The sequence below is a fragment of the Corythoichthys intestinalis genome, chromosome 15 (genome assembly GCF_030265065.1).
Source record: "Corythoichthys intestinalis isolate RoL2023-P3 chromosome 15, ASM3026506v1, whole genome shotgun sequence".
Taxonomy (NCBI): domain Eukaryota; kingdom Metazoa; phylum Chordata; class Actinopteri; order Syngnathiformes; family Syngnathidae; genus Corythoichthys; species Corythoichthys intestinalis.
The window spans coordinates 17,775,453-17,802,291 of record NC_080409.1 but is presented as its reverse complement, the minus strand read 5'-3'; the positions used below and the strand labels follow the sequence as shown (position 1 = coordinate 17,802,291).

The window sequence follows — 26,839 nt, the reverse complement described above, 5'->3', positions numbered from 1 at the left end:
GAAATAGTACAAAACAATCAGAAATAGTATACAAAAAGATACAGGCTTACCATTTATTGCTGTTACTTTTTTTTCTGTACTGTACAGTATATGTTACATTTCTCATCATGTGGCTATAATGGTTAAATTTAATGTAAGCCAAGGAATTGTATAAAAATTGCCTAATTTTATTGGCAGCAATAGCCTGGCACGCCTGTCTCAAAGTCGAGAGGTTTTAGGTTTGAATCTCATTTTAGTTTCCTCCCCTGTTGCAGTATCCTTATCACAGTGGCACAGGTGGTGGAGTGGGTCATCCTTTGATCGAAGGTTCGGGAGTTCGAATATGTCTCCCGCTTTAGCACATTATCGTTGTATGGCAAGACACTTCACCCCAGTTGTCCCCAGTGTTCTGACTGCGTCTTACATGGCAGCATCAGCGCATTGATGTATAAATGTATGTATGTATGAATACATGCATCAATGTGAACGTCTGTGAAACACGCTATATAAGTAAGGTTGCTTTGCTGTTGCCCTTATTCATGTTTGGTTATTTATGACTCTAAATTGCACACTGCTGTGAACATGGTTTTTAATCCAAGTTTGTCGATGCATACCCTGTCACTGATGGTAATATGTCCTAGCCCACCTGTGCCTCTAAACATGATTGCTGGTAGAAATCGGATGGACAGACTGACTAACATAAACAAGCAAAGAAGCAAAGACATAGAATAAGACTTGGCAAGCAAGACATTGCTAGATGTAATGACCTTGTTGTTAAATAATTATAAAATAGTAACAAATTACCAAATAGGTTTATAAACCATTTATGCACCTTTTATTAGGGAAGCCTCATTGTAAAGTGGCATTGGGAAGACAAATGACAGGTCTTGACTTCAGATTAAGTTTAAGACAGTGATTGGTGTTTCTGTACAGTATGTTGTGGTTACTAAAGAAAACAACTAAACACAGACTTTAGTAAATGACACTCCTGATAATGGCTTCCCTTACGAAGCAAAGAGACAAGCAGTTATTTGTCAGTGCCTGCTCTCAATTCTTCTCTCCTTGCTCCTTCTCAGTGTCGCTTCCATGTGACTTGGTGTAAAGTATGAGGGCGATGGCCCTATAAATCCATCAGGCGACAATGGGAGTTGGTTTACTCAATTCAAAAGATCAGCTTGGCACTGTCCCAGTATGAGTGACATCATCCTTTGGGATTGCAAGTTAGAGCAACACTCAGACTATTGTATATGTACATGTGCAAGCCCATAGCTATTTTTTGATCAGGAGACATTTCTGCTGAATTTCAGTCATGACACATTTTTCATGGCAGTCAAAACAGCAATTACTATGTTATATTAAATTTGTCTTGGACTAATTGCATATGCATTACTAGATCAAATATCTGAGTTTTGTAGTTTGAATCTTTTATCACTGACAAATGTAATTAAATGTCTGTTTTGGTATCCCTTCAGTATTAATCTGTATCTGTCTAGCCCCCCACACAACTTCCCACAACTCCTGCCTCTTAGTGTGTTGAATGTACAAAACTCAATTCCAATTTAGCTGAGACATTGTCTAAAATATAAAAACAACACATGATTTGCAAGGCCTTTTCAAACTATTGTAAATTCAAATGAATACACCACAAAGACGATACATAGAGACGTGAGCTAGTGTGTGTTAACACAATAATTTTATGGCATGACGGCTTCCTCTTTTTGTTCCATTTTTTCCGCGACTTCCATTCCACCTCTGCCAGTCTTAGTTTAATCTGGCTGGGAGTGACTTTGCTTGGCTTCGCAGCCGCTAGGACCTAGCACACTCGCCTGGCAACCGATCGATTCCACTTGTTGCACAAGAAAACAATTAATCTTATTTTAAGGACTACGAGAGATTGTGATAGTATTGTAAAGATAGTATTGTAAAGAGCTTTACTAGTTTCAGCGAGAACGGAATAGTATTTTGTTGATGTTGTGAACTACAGTTCCACACAAACGTACATCAAGATCTCATTTAGCGTAGCAACTTTAGGTGTCTGACCCATTTTTCGAGTGTCCCAAACTTCCCAAGAAAGCGCATTTATCAAGGTTTCATCGGCCGTGAAGCCCACCGAACAGAATGCTACGGCACCGCTGGCACTACTATAGGACGCGTTCAGAGTTTGCCACAAAATGCTTACTGCTGCTGGGAAATTACCCTCCTAAGGGGTTTCAATCTGCACTTTTCTGCTGCGAACCTACGTTCATTGTTTATGCGTGTAAAATATTTCTACAGAGGCAACGCCTGTGTGTATCATCTTTTCTGTTGTTGTTGTTGTGTGTTTTCCACCCGCGATCGGACACTTGGAGCCAGTTGTGTGGTTGTTTGAACGATGTGCTAATGGTAGTGAATGCATGCTAACCATTTGTGTCATTGCTGTAATAGCACCTAATTATCATTTATTTACGTTGATGCAAACCTGTTTGGTATCGAGGACAAAATTAATTCAGCAAATTATACGAACGTCCAGCATTGTCATTTGGAAGTTTAGCTTGCTGTATAGCCAGGACCGGGCCGTAGCTTCCTGGTGAGGACGGTATATTCGCATTTCATTGTTCATGCATCATGTAACATTATCATACTGTAGACTTATTCAGCATGTTGTTCTCTATGGTATTTGTATTTTAAATTGCCTTTCAAGATGACATATCTGTTCTATAGTATGTGTTGGATTTTATCAAGTACATTTCCCCCAAAAATGTGACTTATACTCCAGTGCGACTCATATGTTTTTTTTTTCTCTTCGTTGGCCATTTTATGGCTGGTGCGACTTATACTCAGGTGCAACTTGTAGTCCGAAAAATACGGTACATCAATTAAAAACATTTAGTTAGGATTTCTCTTCAGCAATCCTTCCATGTTCTTTTCCCATTTCCCCTGGATCTGGAATTTCTCTCGCAAGATCAGGACCCACATTAACAAAACAAAACAAAAAAAATTTAAACCTTTAACAACATCTTGTGTATTGTAGTTCTCCTTACAATCAACTACAATACACAAGATGTTCGCCGCCAATTCTCCTTACCATCAACTACAATACACAAGATGTTGTTAATGGTTTGAATGGATAATAGAAAATAAAAAATGAATTGTATACATGTGTATTATTAAGCCTTTCGGTTTTTGGCCAAGTGTTTCCAATTTTCGGTTTTCGGTTTCGGCTAAGAATTTTGCTTTCGGTACGTCCCTAACGATATTTATTAATTTTTAATCTGATGCAATTTACTGTATTTTGTTTTTAATTTGATGCATGCAACATGTCACTAAAAAGCTGGAATCCGCATTCTTGAATTTTCCCGGAGGATGAATGTTCACAAAAAACTTAGGTGTTCAATGCAGGCTGTAAATTGAGTGGTTCATACAAGTCAGATGATTTTGGCTTGTCATTAATTAGGACAGGATCATGTCTGCTCATGCATGTCATTTTGGTCCTTTGTACATTCACAACAGAATAGTCAAATTAAGACTTGTAAAATCTATAAACACACACAAAATTGTACTGTATATGGGTAAAATATTCTTTTTGAGAGCGACATTGAACTTAGCCTAATACAATACAAATACTATACCAAATATGTCTTTATAAAGATCATAATGCTCACTTTTGATCAACACTGTTGCAATAATATTAATGTGTAGCATTCTAATCTAATGACCACAGTCTGACCATATTGGATTTCTTTTACAGTATTACAAACTCCACTTACTATGATGCAGCACAACGACAACAAGCTACAACCACAACATTAGACATTGTCAATACTTGTTTTCTACCATACTTGTATCTCATTAAAGTTGTACAAGGTGTGATTAACCTGTTACCAAGTCATCCCTGCAATCCGGCTGATTTGACAAAGGATTTTCTTTTTTTTTTGGACAATGCCTCGTTTTGTATTAGAAATCATGTATCATATCACTTGACATGTAGATTGCTAGCCCCTATGCATTGTGCTCACTTTGTACAAAAACTAACTATAGACAGTTGCTCCGCAATCAGCGTTGTCGACCTTGCTGATTACTTTCATGCATGACAGGTTCCTTTCTATGCTTTTTCACCCTCCGTTATTGAGCACAGTGCAGAACATGTAGGCAGCAAGCTGCTATGATGGGACTTGATACATTTATTGATTCATACCAATAACATTAAAAGGTGCCCCAACACCGTCTGAATATGTTTGATCTTATTTGTAAATGAAATCTTATCCTAATTTGTCTGTGGACGTGAGTATAATCCAATTTCTTTTTAGTAAAAAAAAAATGTGTTACTTCAATTTAACATTATATACAGTATATATTATAACATTATCATCAGTTATTTAAAAAAAAAAGAACCAAAGGCTTTCAGTTTGACTGAAATTTAAATGTTTTAGTTTAAATGTACGTCCATGTCATTAGATCAGCAATGTTAATCTCTCTAATAAGCAGATGTAAATCCAGGGCGTGGGTTTGGTCTTAACATTGGTGGGGACGATATAACAGCATAACCTCTATGTAAAGTTTTTGCTGGGTACAGGACCATAATAAGACCAAACAGATTGGGTGAATTGGGGTCAGGGCTACTTTTCTCACAAATATAAACCTAATTAATTAGATAGATAGACAGATGGATAGACTTTTATTAACAGACTAATTGATAAAGATAAATGATCAATGCAAAATAAATCTGTATTGACTTATACTAGCTTTCATGAGTATTGGTTCAACCCTTGTTTTGTAAAACGACTACAACATTTTGAAAACTTCCACAATAAATATCTGGAATTTATTAGCAAATTTAAATTGCAATATTTGAACATATATTAGCAGTATACATAAAAATATAAACTTGTTAATCCCTTAACAATCCCGGAATGCAAAAAATATACATTTGTCTTAAGACCACTCAACATTGTCCGTCTAAATAAATATAACTGAAAAAACTTTTTAGTTTGGGAATAACAAAAATACTTAAAAATGGAACCTTCCTTCAGGTAAAACACTACTGCTTGTCCACAAGCATAGCCGAACTCAAAAGAAAATGAAAGCTCCTTTGGGCTGCTTTAAGACCACATAACTAAAATAAAAGTGAAATTGGGGAGAAGGGGGTAAACCTCCGTTCACTGCATTTCTCACTGTTTAATTTACGTTAACAGTAAAAAACATAGAGGAGGACACTTCTCTCTCAGCAGCTTCCTACTCGAGTTTTGCAGGTTAGCAAATTCACACAATGTTATGCTAACTCTGATGCAGGTCGGATTTTCAGTAGCAAAATTAGTGGTGTGTTCACCACCTCCACAACATTGATGTATTTTTCCACAACATTGATGTATTTTTCCATTACTTACAGTGGCTGCTGCCCGAAAATACACTTCTAATATCCCTCCTCTTCAAAGGGGGCGGAAGAGGCGGCATTTTGTCGACATGTAATTCTGTCGGGGCTGTGTGGTTGTGTTCGTTTGTTTTTGCGGGAGGGTAGAGGGGTCAAGTCATCAGCCAATCAAATGTGCATTTGAGGGAAAAAATTGGACCGCCACATTCAGCAAGTCAAAAGGGGAAAATGTAGGTCTGAACCAGGGGTCGCGTTAACCGGATATTTTCCGTCGTTGACCGTTTTTTTAAAACGGTTACGGAAAAAACTGAAGTCCGCCCGTCATTTTGACAGGTTGCAATTCACACCCCAGACCACAGGGTGGCGAGTTAGCATATTAATTAGCTATTGTCTCTCTTAATGCATGACGTCGTTGGCTATTCTGTCAGAATATTGTAGCGTCACCGGGGTCTGGCGGCAGCACCGTGATTGACACATCAACGCGAAGTTCTTATTGGTGCACCCGATGTGCCAGCGCGTCATCCAATTGGTGGACTAGATTGCCGCCTGTGTATAGACAAGTTTTCGAGGTACCGGTTTACTTCCTTATGTCTTCCTTCCCCTTCCGTTTCCGCCTGTTTACCATTAAAGTCAATGGCGGTGGAATCGAAGTTGGAAGGTCTTTATACAAGATCCTGGGAATGTTATTTTGATGTAGGCGGGTGGAGAACCAAGCCAAGGCCTCCATGCTTCGTAGCATGTCGATTTCCAAACCATGGGTGCTCGTACTCGTCATACAGGAGGGACGGAAGGAGATGTACAAAACTGACAGCTCCTGCAGTCATGCCCCCGCTGTTATGGAAGGTAATGTGCTCTAAAAATACGAAACCTAAAATCTGGCGCATGAAACGACTTGTTGCCTTTGCTATTGATATTACGATGATGATTGTAATTACGAAGTTTAATTGTTTTTACAACAACTAGCTTCTGCTACTGCTGCTATCCGCCTGTTGCTAATCGTGTTTGAATGCACCGCATAAATCCAAGTGTTACAAGTTTTTATTCGTTTGTTTACAGCTGGGAAATGCTGTTATAAAAGGGAAGACAACTTGACTTGTACGTTGATGGACATATATCGAACATATATCGTTTGCGTTCCACAATGATGATGACAGCTCGACTCCCGGGAGAGGCCGAGAGAGAGGCAGGAATTGTGACAGACTGTGGTTCGCCGAGATCGCCGTGATCCAACTACGAACTTGTGAACGGCAGCATCTTTACATATATGCTATTGGAGCTGGAATTACCGAGGACGGGAAAAAAGCACATCTAAATGCCGCCGAGGGCCTCCGTGATGTCGCTATTTGTTCACGAGGCTCCGGAGCTCTGCGGTCTGATATCACATTCTCGTATGCTATTTTTGCAATACTTTTATAAATGTGATTTATTGACCTGTTTTGGAGTGCACCAATCGTTTTAAAAAAAAAACAAGAAATGGAATCATGTCTAAATGTTTTATTGCGATCAATGCCTGCAATAAAAAAAAAGAATGACATACTATCTGTGTTAACATCATATGTACATAACCTTGTAGCATTTCCTTGTAACAAAACAATCCATGTCAGCCCTTCTGCAGTCGGCAAATGTAATATAACTTGTAATTTCACCACATTTTGGTCACTAATGGCCGTAGTGTCAATCCATTCCTCACGTTAACACAGGCTGACCGTTGTTAATAATTTTGTCCACGAATGATCAACGAAGTGACACGAACTGCTATCCAATCTCATCTACGTGTCATCTAGGTCGTGCTGAATCAATTTTTGAAGATTCCATGGGTTGCTCTGGCTTGATTTCGTAGTTTTATCGTCGTCAATACACTGCTAATACACTGCTACTCAACCGGACCGGAAGTGCGAAGCAGACATTTTTCTAGATGGCGGCGCCCATATTTCGCTCAGGAAACTTGTCTATAGACCCCAATCACATGACGTCACAACTCCGCCGCCTGACTGGAGCAGCCATATTGTCCGTCAGCTCGTCGTGTTTACACATTACCGCTACGTACATGCCTCCTATTACGGCGTGTTTTTCTGCTCGTTAACATTAATAATCAAAATGGCGAAGGCGTGTGTGGCGGTCGGTTGCAGTAACAGAGAAGATAGACGGAGAGACTTGAAGTTCTACCGTATTCTGAGAGACCCGAAGAGGAGAGCGAGATGGACTGCTGTAATTCGACAAGAAATCTGGGCACCAAACGATCACCACAGACTATGTAGTAGTCATTTTATATCTGGTAAGATGCATTTAATATATATTTAGAAGATTTTGGGCTGACAACCACAATTAAGATCATTGTGTGACGTTGGTGATTGGGGTCTATATGGTTGCCTCTTTTTCTTTGGGAGTGGAGTTGTTTTGTTGGTGTTGTTGGCGGATACAACTTCAGTGTCTAATTTTTCGCCGCCAAGCAAGCGTTACAAAATTTAAAATGAATGAAAACTAAATACTACTGAATATGTCATCATTATCATTTTAAAAATTTCAGTGACTGGTAAAAATAGATTATGACCGGATTTTTATGACCGTCAGTCAAAATGACAGACAACGAAAATGTCTAGCGCAACCTCTGGTCTGAACATAATGATTATAACTCACTTAATAAAGGTAGGGTCATTTTTATACTTAGAACATATGGGAAGACAATCTAAATTACCTGTATAACTGAAGTCATCATGTAATGCAAATAAGGTCGCCTAAAAGTTGGTGGGGATAATTTCAGCATTCTGAAAATTTGGTGGTGTTTTGTCACTACTGTACCTATCCAAACCGACGCCCTTCATGTATATACATGGCTCAGATCTCATTAGTTATTTTCTAAGACACAAACAGACTCACAAATCGGCAATAAGGTGACCTTGAGCAACCAATCAAAATGAAAAATGACATACAAATGAAATCACTGAACATAATGGCAAATTTGCAAACAAAGTCATAGAACAACAGTCTCCAATTTAGACAGCGGAGTTTCAATTTGCTTTTTGGTTGTTTGATATGATTCCTTTTTCTGATTAGATTTGCCCATGTCTCATCTGCATTTACCTGCTAGCCAATCAGTTACCAGCCTGCCCCTTTGTTTCATACCTATTTTTCAGCCTGCCAATTTGTCTCCTTGTGTCCTTGTCAGGGTCATCTGAGCTATTTTTCATTTGTCCTGCTTTGAAATTTGCTTGTTAGTTGACTTATTCATTAGCAAGGTGCACAGCGAGCAACTTCAATAAATGCAATTGAACATTTCAGCCGTGGTTTTGCAACAACTATTTATGAGTTTTAGACCATCTGCAATAAAAGTTTGGTTTGGCTGCAATTCCAATTGTCAAGTCGCAAGTGAATGACGCTTGAACAGCATAGATTTACAGCCAATCAAAATGTCGGGTTACATTGCATGATCCTGGACAACAAAAATTACATTTGACTCTTAGCTGCACCAATGTACAAAACCACTATGTACACTACTCACAAAAAGGTTGGGATTGGTCAGTTCACAAATTGTTCTTCTCTAACAAGGGGCTGAGTGGTGAAATTGAAATTACATATATTTCTTTCTGTGACACGGTGAGCTCAGTGGCCACTTTTGAAAGCATCCTGTTTGAAGTCTTGCAATGGAAAGGTAACACTTCATCACACAGGGGCACAAGAGCAGATCTGGGAACCAATAGTTAGATTTAAAACATATTGGTATAGAGATTATTTATCCCTTTCCATTTTCAGATTTGTGTCATTAGGTGGTTTTATCAATGCTGAATTAAATGAAACTTTGCCAGTTGTCAATATATTTTCACAGTTCATTAAGCCTTTACAGTTCCAACTGAGATCAATAGCATTTAACAAATCAAAGAGCTTTCTATAGATTAGCTACTGCAATGATTAATATATTCCACCTTACACAAAGTTTTTTACTTTTATTAAACTACATGGGGGGTCCTATCCATACGTGGAGATTAAGGGAGGGAGCCCCCCGTGGCCGAAAATGTTATTGCATGTAATTGACTTTCAAATACAGTACCGTATTTTTCGGAATATAAGTCGCAGTTTTTTTTATATATTTTGGCTGGGGGTGCGACTTATACTCTGGAGCGACCTAGATATATTAAATTACTAACACATTATTGTATCATTTCACATGCTGTTTTGGAGTGACACTGATGATTTGGTAAACTTGTTAGCATGTTCTTTATGCTATAGACCCTACTCACATGACGTCACAACCACGCCCCCGCGCCATATTGTCCGTCAACTCGTCGTGTTGACGCATTACCGCTACGTAAATTCCTCCTATTATGGCGTGTTTTTCTGCTCGTTAACATTGATAATCAAAATGGTGAAGGCGTGTGTGGCGGTCGGTTGCAATAACAGAGAAGATAGACGGAGAGACTTGAAGTTCTACCGTATTCCGAGAGACCTGGAGAGGAGAGCGAGATGGACTGCTGCAATTCTACGAGAAAACTGGGCTCCAAACAACTACCACAGATTATGTAGTAGTCATTTTATATCTGGTAAGATGCATTTAATATATATTTAGAGGGTTTAGAGCTGACAACCACAATTAAGATCATTGCTAGGCTAATCGCCAAAAACATACACTCAGACGTTGTGAATGAACTACCTGAAAATATATAATTATAAGGGGATAATAAGACAGTTGTCATACAATTAATTTACAATTTCACTATTGGGTTCAAAAGCCAAAAAATAAATTCAACTAGGGACAATCTGGAGTAGTGCTATCGCACTTCATATTTATTACATATCATATATGTATGTAGTGAGAGTGCTATCGCTAAACCATATAAACATTAAAAGCCCTAGCTCCATTGACAAATGACATGAAATACATTAGACTTGACAGTGGATGTTAGCAAGAACAAAAGATTTTGAATTGAAAATTTCGTAACTCACCTTTTCAAGCACAAGATAGATTCCTGCCGAATTTTCGTGGACGAGGACCTGTTTCACCCAACCAGCAACGAAGTATTTATAAGCCTCCAAGCTCTTAAAGTTTTTCAAACTTTCGTGAGAATAGGCTGATTTTGTGTGGACAAGATAGTTGTAAATATCAGGGTAGCAGATGTCAGGCAGAGACGGCGAAGACAACGGGTCGAAAAACATCGATTTAGGCATAAAATATGGATCTGGCGAATGGATCAACTGAAGCTTTTCCACATAACGCCTTTTATGCAACGCATCCAATGAGTTTACAGCGTCAGATACAGGCATGAAAATCTCTCACCTTTCGGCGAAATTCGCCGTTTTGAAGTCAAAAAGGGCGACCTACGTGAATTGCGTAGATCCGAGGAGAAATTCTTTTTGGGGGTGGGGGGTGGGGGGGGGAGATTTTTATTTAATTATTATTATTATTATCATAATGTGATTAACTTAGTACGGAAACTGAGCAATTCAGAAATCGGTCCTTTAAAACAGTGACACTTGGACAGTCAGCAAATCCTTCCAGATGCTTCGCTGACGAGAACCAATCATCGGCCCAAACTGCGTTCCATTATTCCAATCACCCGCACTCTTTACGTGTACAGGGTGTGCGAGGAGAGCCTTTGGTTGCATTGCAAAGCTGTGAAAACAAAAAGCAGGCCTTATCCACACCGGGGCAGACCAGAGCGCAGCATACACACTTGCCTGTATTTGCCAGCAGATTGAATTTGGTGAGTAAGGGTTTCAATCGTTTTCATATTTTGCGATATAATACAGTTACTGCTATTCGTTGCAACTTGTGTTGAACACTGCTAGAGCTAGGCAAATCTCCCGTGAAAAAATAGCTCCCGTTAAATTGGCGTCAAGCTTGTGTATTTAGCAGTAATACAAACGAAGAAACGCACTGTTGAGCCAAATTACCGGTAAGCGGCCTGCTCTCGGATGGAGGGGGGCGCCTCGCATCGCTCCCATCGTCCGCCTGAGACGCGTTATTTTCGGCTTGGACTTGAGATGACGGCCGGTGTCGGCACAACACCGGCCCGACGAGTGGCGGGAATGATTCTTGCTTCTTAAAGCTTTTCAGAAATGCAATGATCCCTCGTTTTTAGCGGTTAATGGGGACCAGAACCCGCCGCAATAAGTGAAAACCGCAAAGTAGCGCCCCCCCACAATTTTTTTGCGCACGTTCAATGCATTTATTCAGATTTTACATTGGGAAAAGATACATATATAAGACATGTTTTTTCACTTTCCCCCCCCAAAGTATCATTTATAAATTGTTTTTAAGCACTTCAAAATGTAAGAATTACATGTTTTAAGCATGTTACTCCCCCACCGATTTATTATTTAAACAACAATAAAGTAGTAAGAAAATGGTTGGCTTTATTAAATGCTTCATAGAGGGTCTACTCAAACCCTCTGAGGCTGCTCACTTTGTTAAACGATGATGGACACATGTGCAAACTTTTTCTTTGATAGAATTATTTTTTAAGTGAGTTTTCTTGTTGTTGTTTTTTTTTTTTTGTTTGAAGCAACTTATTTTTTGTTTGAATAATAAAAAAGACACAAATGTCCTAGCCAAAATGTGGCCCAAACGCAAAACAACATTACTTCAATGTGAAAAGATGATTCAATCAAGAAAAATAGTTTTCAAATGTTTTTTTTGTCTCAAATTAATTTTTTTCAATCAAAAACATTTTTTTTTATTGAAGTGACTTTTTTGGGATTAAAAATATTTATTTTGATTGAAGCAACTTTGTTTTTGATTGAAACAACTTTTTTTTTGATTGAATAATAAAGACACAAATCCACCTCCATAGTTATTGAGAGAGAAAGAAATTAAGAAAGCTTTAAAAATAAAAGCCACCGGGGAGTCTGATTTTTTTTAAAAAAAATTTATAAGATTTATATTTCATTATATAGGTATGTCTTGTCAGGAAATGAGATTGAGGGATAAAAAATTAAAAAAAAACAGTTGAATGAATCTGCTAAAGGCAGTGGATACCTCATCAGCTGGGTGAATAGCACACTTGGTAAGAATAAGTTTGCAAGGATAGTTGGGTGTAAAATACAATTATAAACACAATTACAATGTTATTTTTCTATAGGATTTTATGCTGTTGCTTTATTAATTATTAGGTGCTAGTGTTGTTAAGTATGGATAATAATGAAATAATAGTTTTGAGAAAACTGAGCTGTTGGTAGCTCAGTGACCATCTTGCAGAGGTTGAAGGAAGAAAAGAGGCAGACAGACTGAGTGACATCCAGAAAGTGTTGATGACAGTGTTGATTTCTATTCACTGTTGCCCCCTCCTAATTAAAGTATGTCACAGTTGCAGCCAAATATTACCTAAAGCTGGTTAAAATTGTTAAAAGTTCTGTTGTTTTAAGGTGTATTACGTAAGTACTTGTTCATGTGCCCCTTTTGATCGACGAGCACCCGCCCCTCCAACGGTCTCTGCACGTCCCTGCTGAAACACAGTGTGGGTCGACAGAGCTCAATATTTTGTTGGGTTGTACAATGTACCGGAACATATTTCCTCCACATCCTTCTCACCTTTTTAACCCCTGACCCATTTTCATGCCTGCAGATAACACCAGGGCTTCCATGAATTGCTATATAAATTGCACGACTAATTGAAACCATTGAGAATAGGGCTTAAAAATGACGGACAATATGGCGGCCGGATACAGTGACACATCATTTTGTGACGTAGGTGAGTAGGGTCTATAGTTATCTGAATAACTCTTAATAGCTATGTTACGTTAGCAAACCGGCCACGTTCGTATTTCGTTGATCATGCATCACGTAACATTATCATACTGTACACTTATTCAGCATATTGTTCTCTATTGTATTGTTATTTTAAATTGCCTTTCAAGATGACATATTTGTTCTATTTTTTGGATTTTATCAAGTAAATTTCCCCCCCCAAAATGCGACTTATACTCCGGTGCGACTTATAAAAGTTTTTTTTCCTCTTCGTTGGGTATTTTATGGCTGGTGCGACTTAAACTCAGGTGCGACTTATAGTCCGAAAAATACGGTATATGAATTTATAATTGACTTTGCCAGTAAAATGTTGTCGATAAAAGTTGTAAAGCAATAAAACAAACAATGAATGAAATGAAAATATATATACAGTGGGGAGAACAAGTATTTGATACACTGCCGATTTTGCTGGTTTTCCCACTTGCAAGCCATGTAGAGGTCTGTAATTTGTATCATAAGTTTTCAACTGTGAGGGACGGAATCTAATACAAAAATCCAGAAAATCACATTGTATAATTTTTAAATAATAAATTTGTATTTAACTGCATGAAATAAGTATTTGATACATTACGAACTAGTAAATATTTCGGCTCTTAGTTCTTTTTTAAGAACCCTTCCTGTTCTCCACTCATTACCAGAAGTAACTGCACCTGTTTGAAGTTGTTACCTGTATAAAAGACACCTGTTCACATGCTCAAACAAACAAACTCCAACCTCTCCACAATGGCCAAGACAAAAGAGCTGTATAAGGACATCTGGGATAAAATAATAGACCTGCACAAGGCTGGGATGGGCTACAGGAAAATAAGTAAGCAGCTTGGTGAGAAGGTAACAACTGTTGGAGCGATTATTAGAAAATGGAAGAAGTTCAAGTTGACGGTCAATCTGCCTTGTTCTGGGGCTCCATGCAAGATCTCACCTCGTGGGGCATCACTGATCATGAGGAAGGTGAGGGATCAGCCTACAACTACACGGCAGGACCTGGTCAATAACCTGAAGAGAGCTGGAACCACAGTCTCAAAGAAAACCATCGGAAACAGATTACGCCGTCATGGATTAAAATCCAACTAATCCAAGGTCCTAATCCAAGGTCCCGATGCTGAAGCCAGTGCATGTCCAGACACGTCTGAAGTTTGCCACTGACCATCTGGATGATCCAGGGGAGCAATGGGAGAAGGTCATGTGGTCAGATGAGACCAAAATTGGACTTTTTGGTCTAAACTCGGCTCGTCGTGTTTGGAGGAAAAAGAAGGATTAGTACAACCCCAAGAACACCATCCCAACCGTGAAACATGGAGGAGGAAACATCATTTTTGGGGGCTGCTTCTCTGCCAAGGGTACAGGACGACTGCACCATATTGAGGGGAGGATGGATGGGGCTATGTATCGCCAGATCTTGGCTGACAACCTCCTTCCTTCAGTGAGAGCCCTGAAGATGTGTCGTGGCTGGGTCTTCCAGCATGACAATGACCCAAAGCACACAGCCAAGGCAACTAAAGAGTGGCTCCGTAAGAAGCATCTAAAGGTCCTGGAGTGGCCTAGCCAGTCACCAGATCTGAACCCGATAGAAAATCTATGGAGGGAGCTGAAAGTCCGTGTTGCCCGGCAGCAGCCCCGAAACCTGAAGGCTCTGGAGAAGATCTGCATGAAGGAGTGGGCCAAAATCCCTGCTGCAGTGTGTGCAAACCTTGTCAAGGACTACAGGAAACATTTGGTATCTGCAACAGCAAACAAAGGTTTCTGTACCAAATATTAAGTTCGATTTTTGTAATGTATCAAATACTTATTTCATGCAGTTAAATGCAAATTTACTATTTAAAAATCATACGTGATTTTCTGTTTTTTTGTATTAGATTCCGTCCCTCACAGTTGAAGAGAACTTATGATACAAAAACACACCTCTACGTGCTTTGCAAGTGGGAAAACCAGCAAAATCGGCAGTGTATCAAATACTTGTTCTCCCCACTGTGTACTGTATATATATTTATAATGGGTCAAAATTATTTTTGGAACAGATCATGTGACTAGCACCTTAGAGACGGTCATTTGCTTTGCTTAGCCAAAACCACCTCAGGATAGAAGAAACAACACGGATATATTTAATTTTTTTCAAACCTTAGCTTTCAAAAGCGACAACAATTACTGAGCGAGAACCAAGGATTGAACATGTGTACCATTAAACGCCGGAGAACACCGCCAAAATGGTGAGCGGAGTTTCAGTTTGTCCCACTAAAGATGACAATAGTACAACAGAGCCACAATCAGGCGTATCATATTCAATAGACGATGTCCTTGGCCAAAAGCATAGCTGTCCTAAGCAGCCTGATTTAGCATTCGCCTAAAATATGACGGGAAACAAAAAACGCTCATTTTCAATGTATGATTATGGAATATTCAGTCAAAAGGGATGCAGTTTCCTGTTTTGCCTGTCGCCATTTTCAAACTCACTGCAGTGAGGATTCGTTTTGCAAGGGTGTGAGTGACTGGAAAAATGGAACGCAAAAATCGGTATATACTTCCCCACAGAAAAACACGCATACCCACACACACATAGCTGGGATGCCTGTATTTATGAGCATGGGCTAAGCTACTAACCGGGCATATATTTTTTCAGTTAATTTAATTGCTGACACCGCATTCCGGGGTCATCAACATGTTTTGCCCCCCCCCCCGCCACAAAAGTCAAACCCCGCCTATGGTCCTATCCTATTAGAAAAAAAGAAAAATGCTGCAAGGCTTAGGAAAATGTGTTACGGAAATGCCCACCACGGTATTACAAATGAAAGGAAAGCATCAATCATCGTTGAGAAGAAAAAAATCTGTGATGTTATTGGAAATCACTTAAACGTTCAGTGAAATAAAAAATTGTAAAAAAGAAATGAGGGCGCATTTCCTCCAGCACAGTACAAAGAGAACCAAAAACATAAATAAATTGGACAACTGACTTGGGAGTACTCTCTGAAGTGCTTTTTTAAAACATCAATTTTCACTTGGCAAAACCCTTCAAGTTGCACAGAGAATACAAATCATTTTTTGATGCATTTAAACCATTCGTTGCACAACATACAGTATCTGCACTCCTTCTAAAGCACAACATGGGTAAAAAATTAACCACATTCATTTCTCGAGTTATTTCATTCCTCACGAGTTTATCTTCAGTCTATCTTTTGAAATCAATTCATTTTATGATTGAATATGCCAAATATTCTTTAAGTGGCGTGTTTTTAATAACGACTGATCGTTTCCATTTTTTTTGCATACATAATGTGCAGAGGAATTACATTTACTCCGTTATATGTACTTGAGTAACTTTTTGAGAAAAATGTGTTTCTAAGAGTAGTTTTAATAAGCCATACGTTTTATTTTTACTTGATTAGGTTTGTGAAGACGAAAAGCTACTCTTACTCCGTTACTTTGGGCTACACTAGTCTTTACATTTTTCCTCTTTATTCCACATATTAGACTTTACTTTTTTTTGCCAGCGATGCCAACCAGTTTCACCAAAGAGACGTCGCAATAATAATCACACGACTCAGTTATACATTAAAAAAAGGACTCAATTATACATATCAGACACAAGCTTACCCTTCTATGATGACACCGGCCTGTTCAATTACGTGGCGTCTTTCAAGCACCGTAAAAAATTAAGTATTTGACATTCATTGATTATTTTCACCAAATTGTTTTTTACTCGTACTTGATTATATTTTTTGGATGACTACTTTTACTTTAACCTGACTCATAGACTTCATAACTATTGACGGGACACGGGACGTGGGGTTGATTAATTAGGGGCCTGCTTTGTTGGCGTGGCTGTCAAAGCTGACTGAGTGGAATCGCAGACAAATAGCTTTTTCCGTTGAAAATTCTTGTGAATAAATGCTTAAATCCTTGAATTCTTTATAGATATGAATGTAAAACAGTCTCAATTCTATGTTAAAAGAGTAAAAAAAAAAAAAACAGGTAGTTAGCATTTATTTTATGTAAATATTTGAAGAATGATGCTAGTCTGTTAGTCAATGTGGCGGCCGCCATTTGTGAACAGAGCTTTTCCGTTGAAAATGCTTGTGAATAAATGCTTAAATCCCCAAATTCTTTATAGATATGAAGGTAAAACAGTCTCCATTCTTTGTTAAAAGATTAAAAAAGAACGGGCAGTTATGCATCTATTTTACGTAAATATGTCGAAGAATGATGCCAATGCTGTAGCGGTTCCCATTCTCCCATTGATTTTTTTCACAACGTTTTAAAATGCATGCATGGTAGGAAAAATATAATAAATACCTTGAATCCTCGAAGAAATCACTGCTTTTTTTGTTTTCAAGCAACATTTTTGCCTACTCTACCCACCTCTGATTGTGGGTTTAAAAATGTATTTTACAATATTAAAGTTTACACACATTGGTCAAAAATCACTTATCCTTCCAAGAGTGATTTAATATGAAATTGATTAATACTGCAATAATAATTTGTCTCAAATAATTAAATGGGCCTTGAGGTGCTGCACGGTACAGCACTGAACTCCATCGACTCTGCACGAGACAAAAGCAAACTCAGAAATGAGAGCGCGACCACCAAACAAGACCAACCTAAACCCACAACTACTACTTTCCCCACTCCAACTTGCGGCAGAATAATTGGGTCCAGAATTGGCCTCTATGCTCACCTGAAGACCAGAAGCGGATTTTAAGGGGCTCCCCCGGTGGTCGAAAAGTGTAATTACATGAAATTGACTGTCCTATATACTGTATATAAAAGTTGTAAAGCAATAAAACTGCAACAAAAATGAATGAAATGAACAAAAAAAAAAATTTTTTTAGTGGGTCAAGATTATTTTTCGAACGGATCATGTGACTAGCACCTTAGACGGTCATTTGCTTTTCATATAATTTTCAACAACAACAAAAAATATAGCGGAGGGCAATTTTTTTCAAATGATTTTTTTTTTTTTCTTTGATTGGAAATATTTTTTTGATTGAAGCAACTTTTTTGGGGATTGAATGATTTAGACACAAATGTCCTACCCATAATATGACCCAAACACAAAAAGGATTGCTTCAATCAAAGAAAACTTAAAAATTAAGTGTTCAAATGCAAATTTTTCAATCTCAAATAATTTTTCGCATTCGAAAATGTTTTCTGTGACTGAAATTTTTCGTTTTTTGATTGAAGTGATTTTGCTTTTTGAAAATATAAATTATTTGAAGCAACTTATTTTTTGATTGAATAATAAAGACAAAAACATCCTAGCCAAAATGTGGCCCAAACACAAATCAACACTACTTCAATCAAAAAAGCTACTTCAATAAAAGAAAACTTGACTCTAATAAAAAAAAAATTCAAAGAAAAATAGCTTTCACGTGCATTTTTTTGAGTTCCAAATTTATTTTTGCATTCAAACATTTTGTTAATTGAAGCGACTTTTTTTTTTTTTTTTTGATTGAAAATATATATTTTGATTGAAACAATTTTTTTTTTTACTGAAGCAACTTTTTTTTGATTGAATAATAGACAAATCTACCTCCATATGGTTTTGCCCAGGGGATACTATTTTTGACTGGGGTAACTACATTGGCACGACACCGGCGGGCATTCCGTAATCAATGAATGACGATCTTGGCGAAAAGTATTGCCTAAGCAGTCCGATTTAGAATTCCCCTCAAGAATGATAGGAAACAAAAAAACGCTCATTGTCAACTTATTATTATAAATATTCTTGTAAGTTAATTTTATTGCTGACACTGCGTTTTGGGGTCATCTGCATGTTGTGCCCCCCACCCCCCCACCCACGCCCCAAAAGTCAAACTCCACCTATGTTGAAGACCCACAAGAACCAAGCAGCAGGAGAGTCATACTTGACTAAATGTGACTGCCGACAATGGTGAGTTAGTTACTTGTACTGCATGTAGTCTGTCAAGGTAATCTAAACCTAATCAAATATTAGGCAATGTTCAGCTATTTCACAATTGTCATGACATATTTTATAACATTCGAAAGACAATACTCGGATAGGCAAAAAGGAGAAAGTGTCAATGAATGCGTGTTGTTTCTTACCCATGTGTCTAAACTTGATGGGCAAATACAAGCTATGGTTGTTCATTTTGTACGAAAGAATAAATAAAAAGTTGTGTTGAATAAAAACCAAGATATTTGCTCCATGCTTGGTCTTATAATTGATTTAAAAAATAAACAAAGCATTTCCACAGATATCTATCAATATCTCAACACTTAGCCATACATGTAATAACATAGAAAATGGATAGGAGTCATATTTGACCCATGTTGTGCAATTGACGGGTAGTGAATCAAAATGCGTTTTCATTCCAAAAGTAAGAAACAAAAAAAATAGATCAAGAATGTGTCGTGATTAAAAACAAGTTAATTGAGGATTACCTTGAATACTTGTCGTGATTGGGGGCACACGCAGCTGGACTCAAACGCACAAGACGAGAAGAGGAATGAAGGTTTCAATGAAAGGTTTATTTTTCTGCCATGTGACACAGGCCAGCTTCAAAGTCCAAAAGAAAACACAAGTAGGAAACAAAGATCTTTGGAAGTGCATACTTGGAACAAAAACATGGCAAGGAAAACTTAACACAGAGGAACCCACCAAAATAAAACAGGATGAAAACCAACATAAATCAACATCGCTGACGGCGGTGTGTAACAATACTCCTGAAATTAATGAATTGCAGAGATATAGAAAATAAAAACTCAGCCGGGTCACTTTTAACCCCTGCTGTGCATCAAAGAGTTAAAACCACATCTGAAATCAAATGTAGCTGAACAGATTAACAGAACTGCTCTTCGCTGTTCACAACAAAGGCATACAGTATTATAAAAAAAAAATTAAAAAAAACTAGTGAACAAATTTAGTGGTGCAGAATCAATGACAAAATAAAAACGATAAAAGAGCTCAGTGATTTTGAAATCAGTGGATAAATATATAATAAAAAATTAACTACTCTGCATCTGGCGAGGCGTTGTTTCCTGCCTATAATTCAAAGTCACAGCTGATTGGAAATGAACTGTTGTGTAGCCTTAACTACTTATCCGTGAGCCTCAAGGGGAATGGTTTCAATTTGCCAGGGAGCGTAAAGATTGGTCTCTTGAGCAATGTTCATGTGGTCTGGTAAGGGTAAGAAGAGAGGTGAAAGTTGAAATGATGCATTTCATTATATTGTGCCTAAAAGCTACGTTAGCTGGCTAACCAATTATTAATTGCACAGGGTTTTGTTACTGATTAGACAAAATACATCTACCAGGGAGATGTCGGCATTGAACTCATATGATGTAGTTACACATTATTTTCACATATTGGCTACCACAGTGTCTAAAAAATATGTGTGGAAAAGACTCAACTCTACCTAAATTAATGATAAAACGGAATCCAATATGATGATATTTTAGGTGGCAAGGTGGATGAAATATTAGCACATCGCCTCACTGTTCTGGGATCAAGTTGTTCCTGTGTGGAGTTTGCATGTTCTCCACATGCCTGCTTGAGCTTTCTCCAGGTCCTCCGGTTACCTCCCACATCCCAAAAACATGCATGGAAGGCTGATTGAACACTCTAAATTGTTTCTGGGAGTGAGTGTGCACGTGACTGATTGCTTGTCTCCTTGTGCCCAGTGATTTGCCGGCAACCGATCATGGACTTCACTATCACTTGATGCGACTCGGGTCTAGGGGCCGATCCGTAGCGGGCCTATTTTCAAAAACTGAAAAATTCTAAACCAAAGCCAGTAGCGACCGAAAACCAAAACAGGCACCTCCCTTAGGCATATACAGTGCTGCTCGAAAGTTTGTGAACCCCACAGCGAGGGTCAGATTTTTTGTAAAAAAAACTAAAATAACCTTATTAAATGTTAAGTTATACCCAAATCCACAATACTGACATTCCAAATAATGGACTGAAACAAAAGAAATAGTTATATTGTCATTCTTTATTTAACAAAAGTGGTTGATTTAAGAAAAACTCAGATATCATGTGTGCAAAAGTATGTGAACCCCTTCAGTTAATAGGATATTGCGCCTCCTTTTGCAGAGATTACCTCAACCAAACGGTTTCTGTAGTGACTAATCAGCCTCTCACATCTACTTTGGGGGATTTTTGCCCATTCTTCCTTGCAGAACGCAGTCAGTTGAGAGAGGTTTGATGGGCGTCTGGCATGAACTGCTCGCTTCAGGTCCCGCCACAGCATTTCAATGGGATTTAGGTCAGGACTTTGACTGGGCCAGTCCAGAACACGAATCTTCTTCTTTTTCAACCATTCCTTGGTTGTATTGCTGGAATGCTTTGGATCATTATCATGTTGCATGATCCACCTTCTGCCAAGCTTTAACTTCAAAACAGATGGCGTCAGGTTATGTTCTAGGATTTGACAATATTCCTCAGAATTCATGATTCCCTGGACTATGTGGAGTTGTCCAGGTCCTGAGGATGAAAAGCAAGCCCAGATCTTGACATTCCCACCTCCATGCTTCACTGTTGGGAGAAGGTTCTTTTGGTGGTATGCAGTGTTGACTTTTCGCCAGACATGGCGGTTTTGGTTGTGACCAAACAGTTCAATTTTGCACCTACATCAGTTGATGAAAACTCTTTTTAATTTAGTCTCGACAACACAACTGTTAAAAAAAACAAAAAAAAATTACTGAATTGATTGATTAGGAAATCAGGTTGAAATAATAGAAAATTCCAAAATGTTGAGGGGGTTCACAAACTTTTGAGCAGCACTGTATGAGAGTCCATGAGCAGCAACATCCAAAAATTCAAAGTTGTTCCCTAATAAAATCCCGATAATTTTTTTAATATAACAAAACTTAAAATGGCTATAAAATTCTCCAATTTTACGCTAGATGCACAAAAATCACCAAATGCAGAGATAATCACCGATATTTTCAGGATCAATAGCAACATTTAACATATAAGTTTTTGCCCAAAATAGCAGCTTAATTTTCAACAGCTAATAAATCACTCAATTTTCACATCAGAAAGTTAAAAGCATGCAGAATCCCATTAATTTTACACAACAAAAGCAAAAGTTTCACTTTTATTTATACAATCGCTGTCATGTACCAATGTACCAGCATTATGCCAGCATATTGCATCACACTCATGCATCACAAAGCTTCCATCACAAAGACTGTGTACTCTTTAAGATGTCACAAAGAACAACTGAGAACAGTATATAAGGCACGAAAACATGCCAACTAGCCATTACCGCTTGACCTGATTGTTTCCTTTGCCTCTCAACATCAATAAAATCCTGTGTCTGTGAAACTGGTTTCTCCGTCTCGTACCTGACAAATCACAACTCATTTAGGTTGAATTCCACTATTGTGTAGAGACACAAAACCCACCATGGCGGCCATCACAAAACAAAGAGCATTTTAAGTTGAAAATTCTTCTAAATAAATGCTTAAATCGCAGATTTTCTTCAGATATGAACACAATACAGTCAAGATTCTTGATTAAAAGAAAAAAACAGCCAGTTATCGTTAATTTTACGTAAACATTTCAAGCCACAGTAACGGTATTGTGTAATCCAACATGGCGGCCGTCACAAAACAAAGAGCTTTTCAGTTTGAAAATTCTTGTAAATAAATGCTTAAATTGCAAAATTTCTTTAGATATGAACATAATACAATCAAGATTCTTGGTTAAAAGCAAAAAACGGGCAGTCATCGTTCATTTTCCGTAAATATTCATAGTTACACTTATTTTGTCCATTGATTTTTTTTTTTCACAACGTATCAAATTGCATGCATGGTGCTATTTAATATAATAATTACCTTGAATCCTTGACCAAATCACTAAGTTGAGACACCCCTGCCGCTTGTATGCAGTAAAACCTTCGTCCTATTTTCACCTTTAATCCAGCGTTGGAACGCAGCGTGTGTTTGAGTTTATCACAGTTAAAGCCAACTCAACGTTCAGTCAGTTACCTACGGGAAGGCGTGGCGCAATGTCTGTAGGAGCTGTCTTGTCAACTGATGGTGGAGTCTATGAACCAATTCAGAGTGTACCCCACTATTGTCCATAGTTGGCTGGGTTAGGCTCTAGGCGAGCCTCTAGCATCTCCCACAACCCTTGTGAGGATAAGCGACGAGGGAGTTGCACTATGCATATCATTTACACCTCAGGCTAGCTGTACTCTTTGCGTGACTCAAGAGTGTGTTACCCGTAAATTGTAATTGACGGACAGATTAGAGGTTGGCCTGGCCAAGGAGGGCGTTAGAATTTAGGATGAGTAGCAGTGGAGGACTCATCACTAATGGCTACTCCCTTCTCAGTCAGAACATGCCGATATTTTCATCCACTGGCACAAAGACGGCAAGCTACTGGAGCATGAAGGAGACCATCAATATTCTTTTTTTTGGGGGGGGGGGGCGAGTTGGGGGTTAGCCTCTGCCTGCCTCTGTCCATACGCAGCTCGTTTTGTACTGTATTTCCATTCCAGCTTGTTTTTGTATATGTTCTTTAATTCATTCTTTTTTTTTTTCAACTTAAACAATCTTCACAGTAAATAAAAAAGCATTCAAAGTCAGTCACAGATAAATCACTCATGCCTTCCTTGTTTTTAAATGATTATCTAAATCCTTCACATGTGATCTTTCAAAATGTAGATCATTTTACAAAATGCCACACCATCTTCTGTTATAACCCAGGAGGTGAAAAGCACCCATCGTGTCACTGCCCCAACTATTTTTACCATCAACCACCCAAATGTCACCGCTCCATTTTTTAACTTCTACTTTTGAAACACAATTTCAGTGCACTATGTAGAAAAGTCACACTGGAGCTTCTATGAATACAAAAACAATTCTAGTGAAGTCGGGAACAAAAATTTAAAAAAGATTTTTAAAAATCCTTTTGCTACCTTCTACCTTTGATCAGTTAAAAATACAATTCATACAATGTTTAATGTTTGATTTTTTTTGTCTGTTTGTTTTTACAAATATTCTCTTATTTTGAATTGGATGCTTGCAAGATATTTAAAAAAAAAGTTAGGACAGCAGTAACAAGACTGGGCAATTTGAGGAATACTTAGAAAAATTCACCTATTTCGAACATTTCATAGGATGAAAAGGTTATCACAAGTGTTGGACTATGAGGCCAAATTTGACAACAAAAAAAAACTGAATGTTCATACACTACAGTAAATGTAAAGTAAATTACAGTAAATATAAAACAACACAACGGGGCTAAAAATGAACATTGAAAAAAGAAAATGTAACTCACCATACGCTGAATCAACGTTTGTTAACAGCGACCTCTGCAAAAACTTGTCGATAAATATCCTTGGCCGCAGGCATAATGAGTTCTTCTCCAACTGTCAAATGTTTCTTGGCTTTAGCGATACGTTTCGCAATGTCGTATGAGGCTCACACGACATTCGCTATATTTCGCCTCGTTTGCTAGATTTCAGCCACATATTATGTTGGAGGCTCCTCTTCTGGCTCAGCAGGTGGCCTTTTCCCTTTAAAAAAAGACGTTCCCGCCCAAAGCACACATCCAACAGCAGCTAACATTACTGTTTACATTGACTGACGCTGAGCTGCTATAGGTGTGCAAACAGCCCAGTAATAGAGGCAAACCACTAGAGGGCAATGTAAACAAATCTCTACTCGGATTGGTCAAGAGCCACAGGCCAGATTGCGGCCGTTAACAAATTATTTCTTATTTCTCTGCAGCCCGGTAGCAAATGCGACACGGACCGGTACCGGCCCCCAGCCCAGTGGTTGGGGATCCCTGATTTACAGACTTTAATATTGTGAAGAGATTCCAAGAAAAAGGAAAAATTCCCATGTTGGCAGCAAAGATGAAAACCTTTAAAATTTTTGAAGCCCATTGTCAGTCATCTCATTTCATTGATTTATTGAAATGTGAGTTGAAATTCAGAAGTGAAAGCCATATATCAACAAAAAATCACTACGAGTTTGCACATCTCTGAAAGCACTATTAATGCTGAAAGTTATACAGGTTTTGGAGTGATGTCTTTTCTCAGGGATGTCCTTTCCTATTTTAGCAAGACAATGCCAAACCACATTTTGCACATGTTACAACAGGCTGCTTAGTAATAAAAGAATGTTTGAGAAGCCTACTGGCAGCCCAGACCTGTGTCCCATTTGAAATTTATGGCATATTATAAAGCTAAAAACATGTCAACGGAGTAGTTATACATCCCAACTTAATTGAATCAAAGTTTGTAAGTATGCATGGAAGAATACACACAGATGCAATTGTTCCTCCTCTGCCAACCACCACAATATACCTCTGTTTGTATACGGTAGGTACATACAGTATTTACATGCATATTTCATGTTGAAATGTCTATGTGCATTATCACTACATCTATTTCTAGTACTGACATTTTTCATAGTGCTTTTTTTAAATATAAATTATTAATCCATTCAGTTGCATCTTTGCAGTGCCTACTGTGGTGGTGTCAGGTATAAAAAAGAACTAAAGAAGGAATAAAGGTTTACTCTAGTCAGCATATGAGTTGAGTTTTAATGTCCATTCAACCATTATGTTTATAGTTTGCATGTTCTCCCCATGCTTGTGTAGGTTTCTTCCGTGTTCCTTCAACCATCCAAAAGCATAAAAGTGAAGCAACTACACCAAGTCATTGTGCCTCACTGTGATTTATTGGCAACTAATAGACTCAAATTTTCATATAGCCCTAGATAGGATACGTGTTTGAAAAATGAACGAGTCATACTGTATTAATTTGCTGATTGACAAAATACACATTATAAAGAACTAACATTTATGGAATGAGAAATAATTATCGGGCGATAAAAGCATTTTAAAATGATATCGGATAATATCAACATCAGTTTTTTATTATCAATTTTGGAACAAAATGCATATGGCAGCGCTGTCATGTCCACTTATTGCCTGCCTGTGTTTCTGGTGTTTTGACGCCCCTTGTTGGCGCTTATGTGTAATGGTGTGGTTTTAAAAATGTCTAGCCCAGGGGTGTCCAAACTTTTTGCAAAGGGGGCCAGATTTGGTGTGGTAAAAATGTGGGGGGCCAACCTTGGCTGACGTCCTTTAAATAAAACAATATATTTAAGCAAATTTAAGCAAGCCTTTCTGGTTGTTACATTTGCTTTGTTAAAATTATTAATTAATATAAATAATAATCTCGCAACTAGGCTTTGTGGCGTTCTCTTTCGACTCTCGGGCTCTTGCAAAATACTGCTGTTGTGAAGTTAAATTAGCTTCAAGTTGCTTCAATTTTTCTTTGCGTATCTTCAGGCTGGGACGCGAACCCGCGCGCCGCGACAATTCTAGTCGGCAGGCAAGTTCGGTAACCGCTGCGCCAATAAGCTCGAGCTAATGGCGCAGCCGTTAGCGTGCTTACATTAAGGAATCGGCGGGGAGGTTTCCACGTGCTACAACGGATACACTGTGGGTGTACCCGTTACACTCTCCCCCCAAAACCTTCGCTGCCGATCCCCCATTTGTAACACGAGTGTCAATGCCGCCCCGCTTTCCGCTCCCACCTCTGACTAGGCTGGGACGTGAACCCGCGTGCCACGACGAATCTAGTTGGCAGGCAAGTTCGGTAACCACTGCGCCAATAAGCTCGAGCCAACGGTACAGCCGTTAGCGTCCTTACATGAAGGAATCGGCGGGGAGGTTTCCATATCATAGTAACGTGGGTTACAATCGCCTCACATTGAACTCTTTAAAAACTGCGACTGCCTTTTTTTGCAAATGAGGCAGACACAGTTGTTGTGTATTTTAGCGAAGAAATAGT

At 38.4% G+C, this 26,839-nt stretch overlaps 2 protein-coding genes across 17 annotated transcripts in view; one reads left to right on the top strand and one right to left on the bottom strand.

Moving 5' to 3' along the window:
* Window positions 1–23,262, bottom strand: part of LOC130931462 (uncharacterized) — a 69,153-nt gene extending 45,891 nt beyond the window's left edge. For 8 of the 16 annotated variants that reach the window (XR_009067224.1, XR_009067229.1, XR_009067225.1 and 5 more), the window contains exons 1-2: window positions 20,432–22,777; window positions 19,458–20,193 (exon numbers count right to left, since the gene is read on the bottom strand). Coding sequence is in view for 4 of the 16 variants with exons in the window: in XM_057860288.1 (XP_057716271.1) it covers window positions 10,265–10,582 (318 nt within the window). In the remaining 12 variants the exon portion in view is untranslated. Of the gene's footprint in view, window positions 1–10,264; window positions 11,161–19,457; window positions 20,194–20,431; window positions 22,778–22,859 lie in introns of those variants that run through there. The other 8 variants (XM_057860288.1, XM_057860289.1, XM_057860291.1 and 5 more) reach the window with 3 other exon arrangements.
* The window catches only part of dlgap2a (discs, large (Drosophila) homolog-associated protein 2a), a 290,006-nt gene that overhangs the window by 50,749 nt on the left and 212,418 nt on the right, over window positions 1–26,839 (top strand). The gene's annotated exons all lie outside the window — the stretch shown is intronic.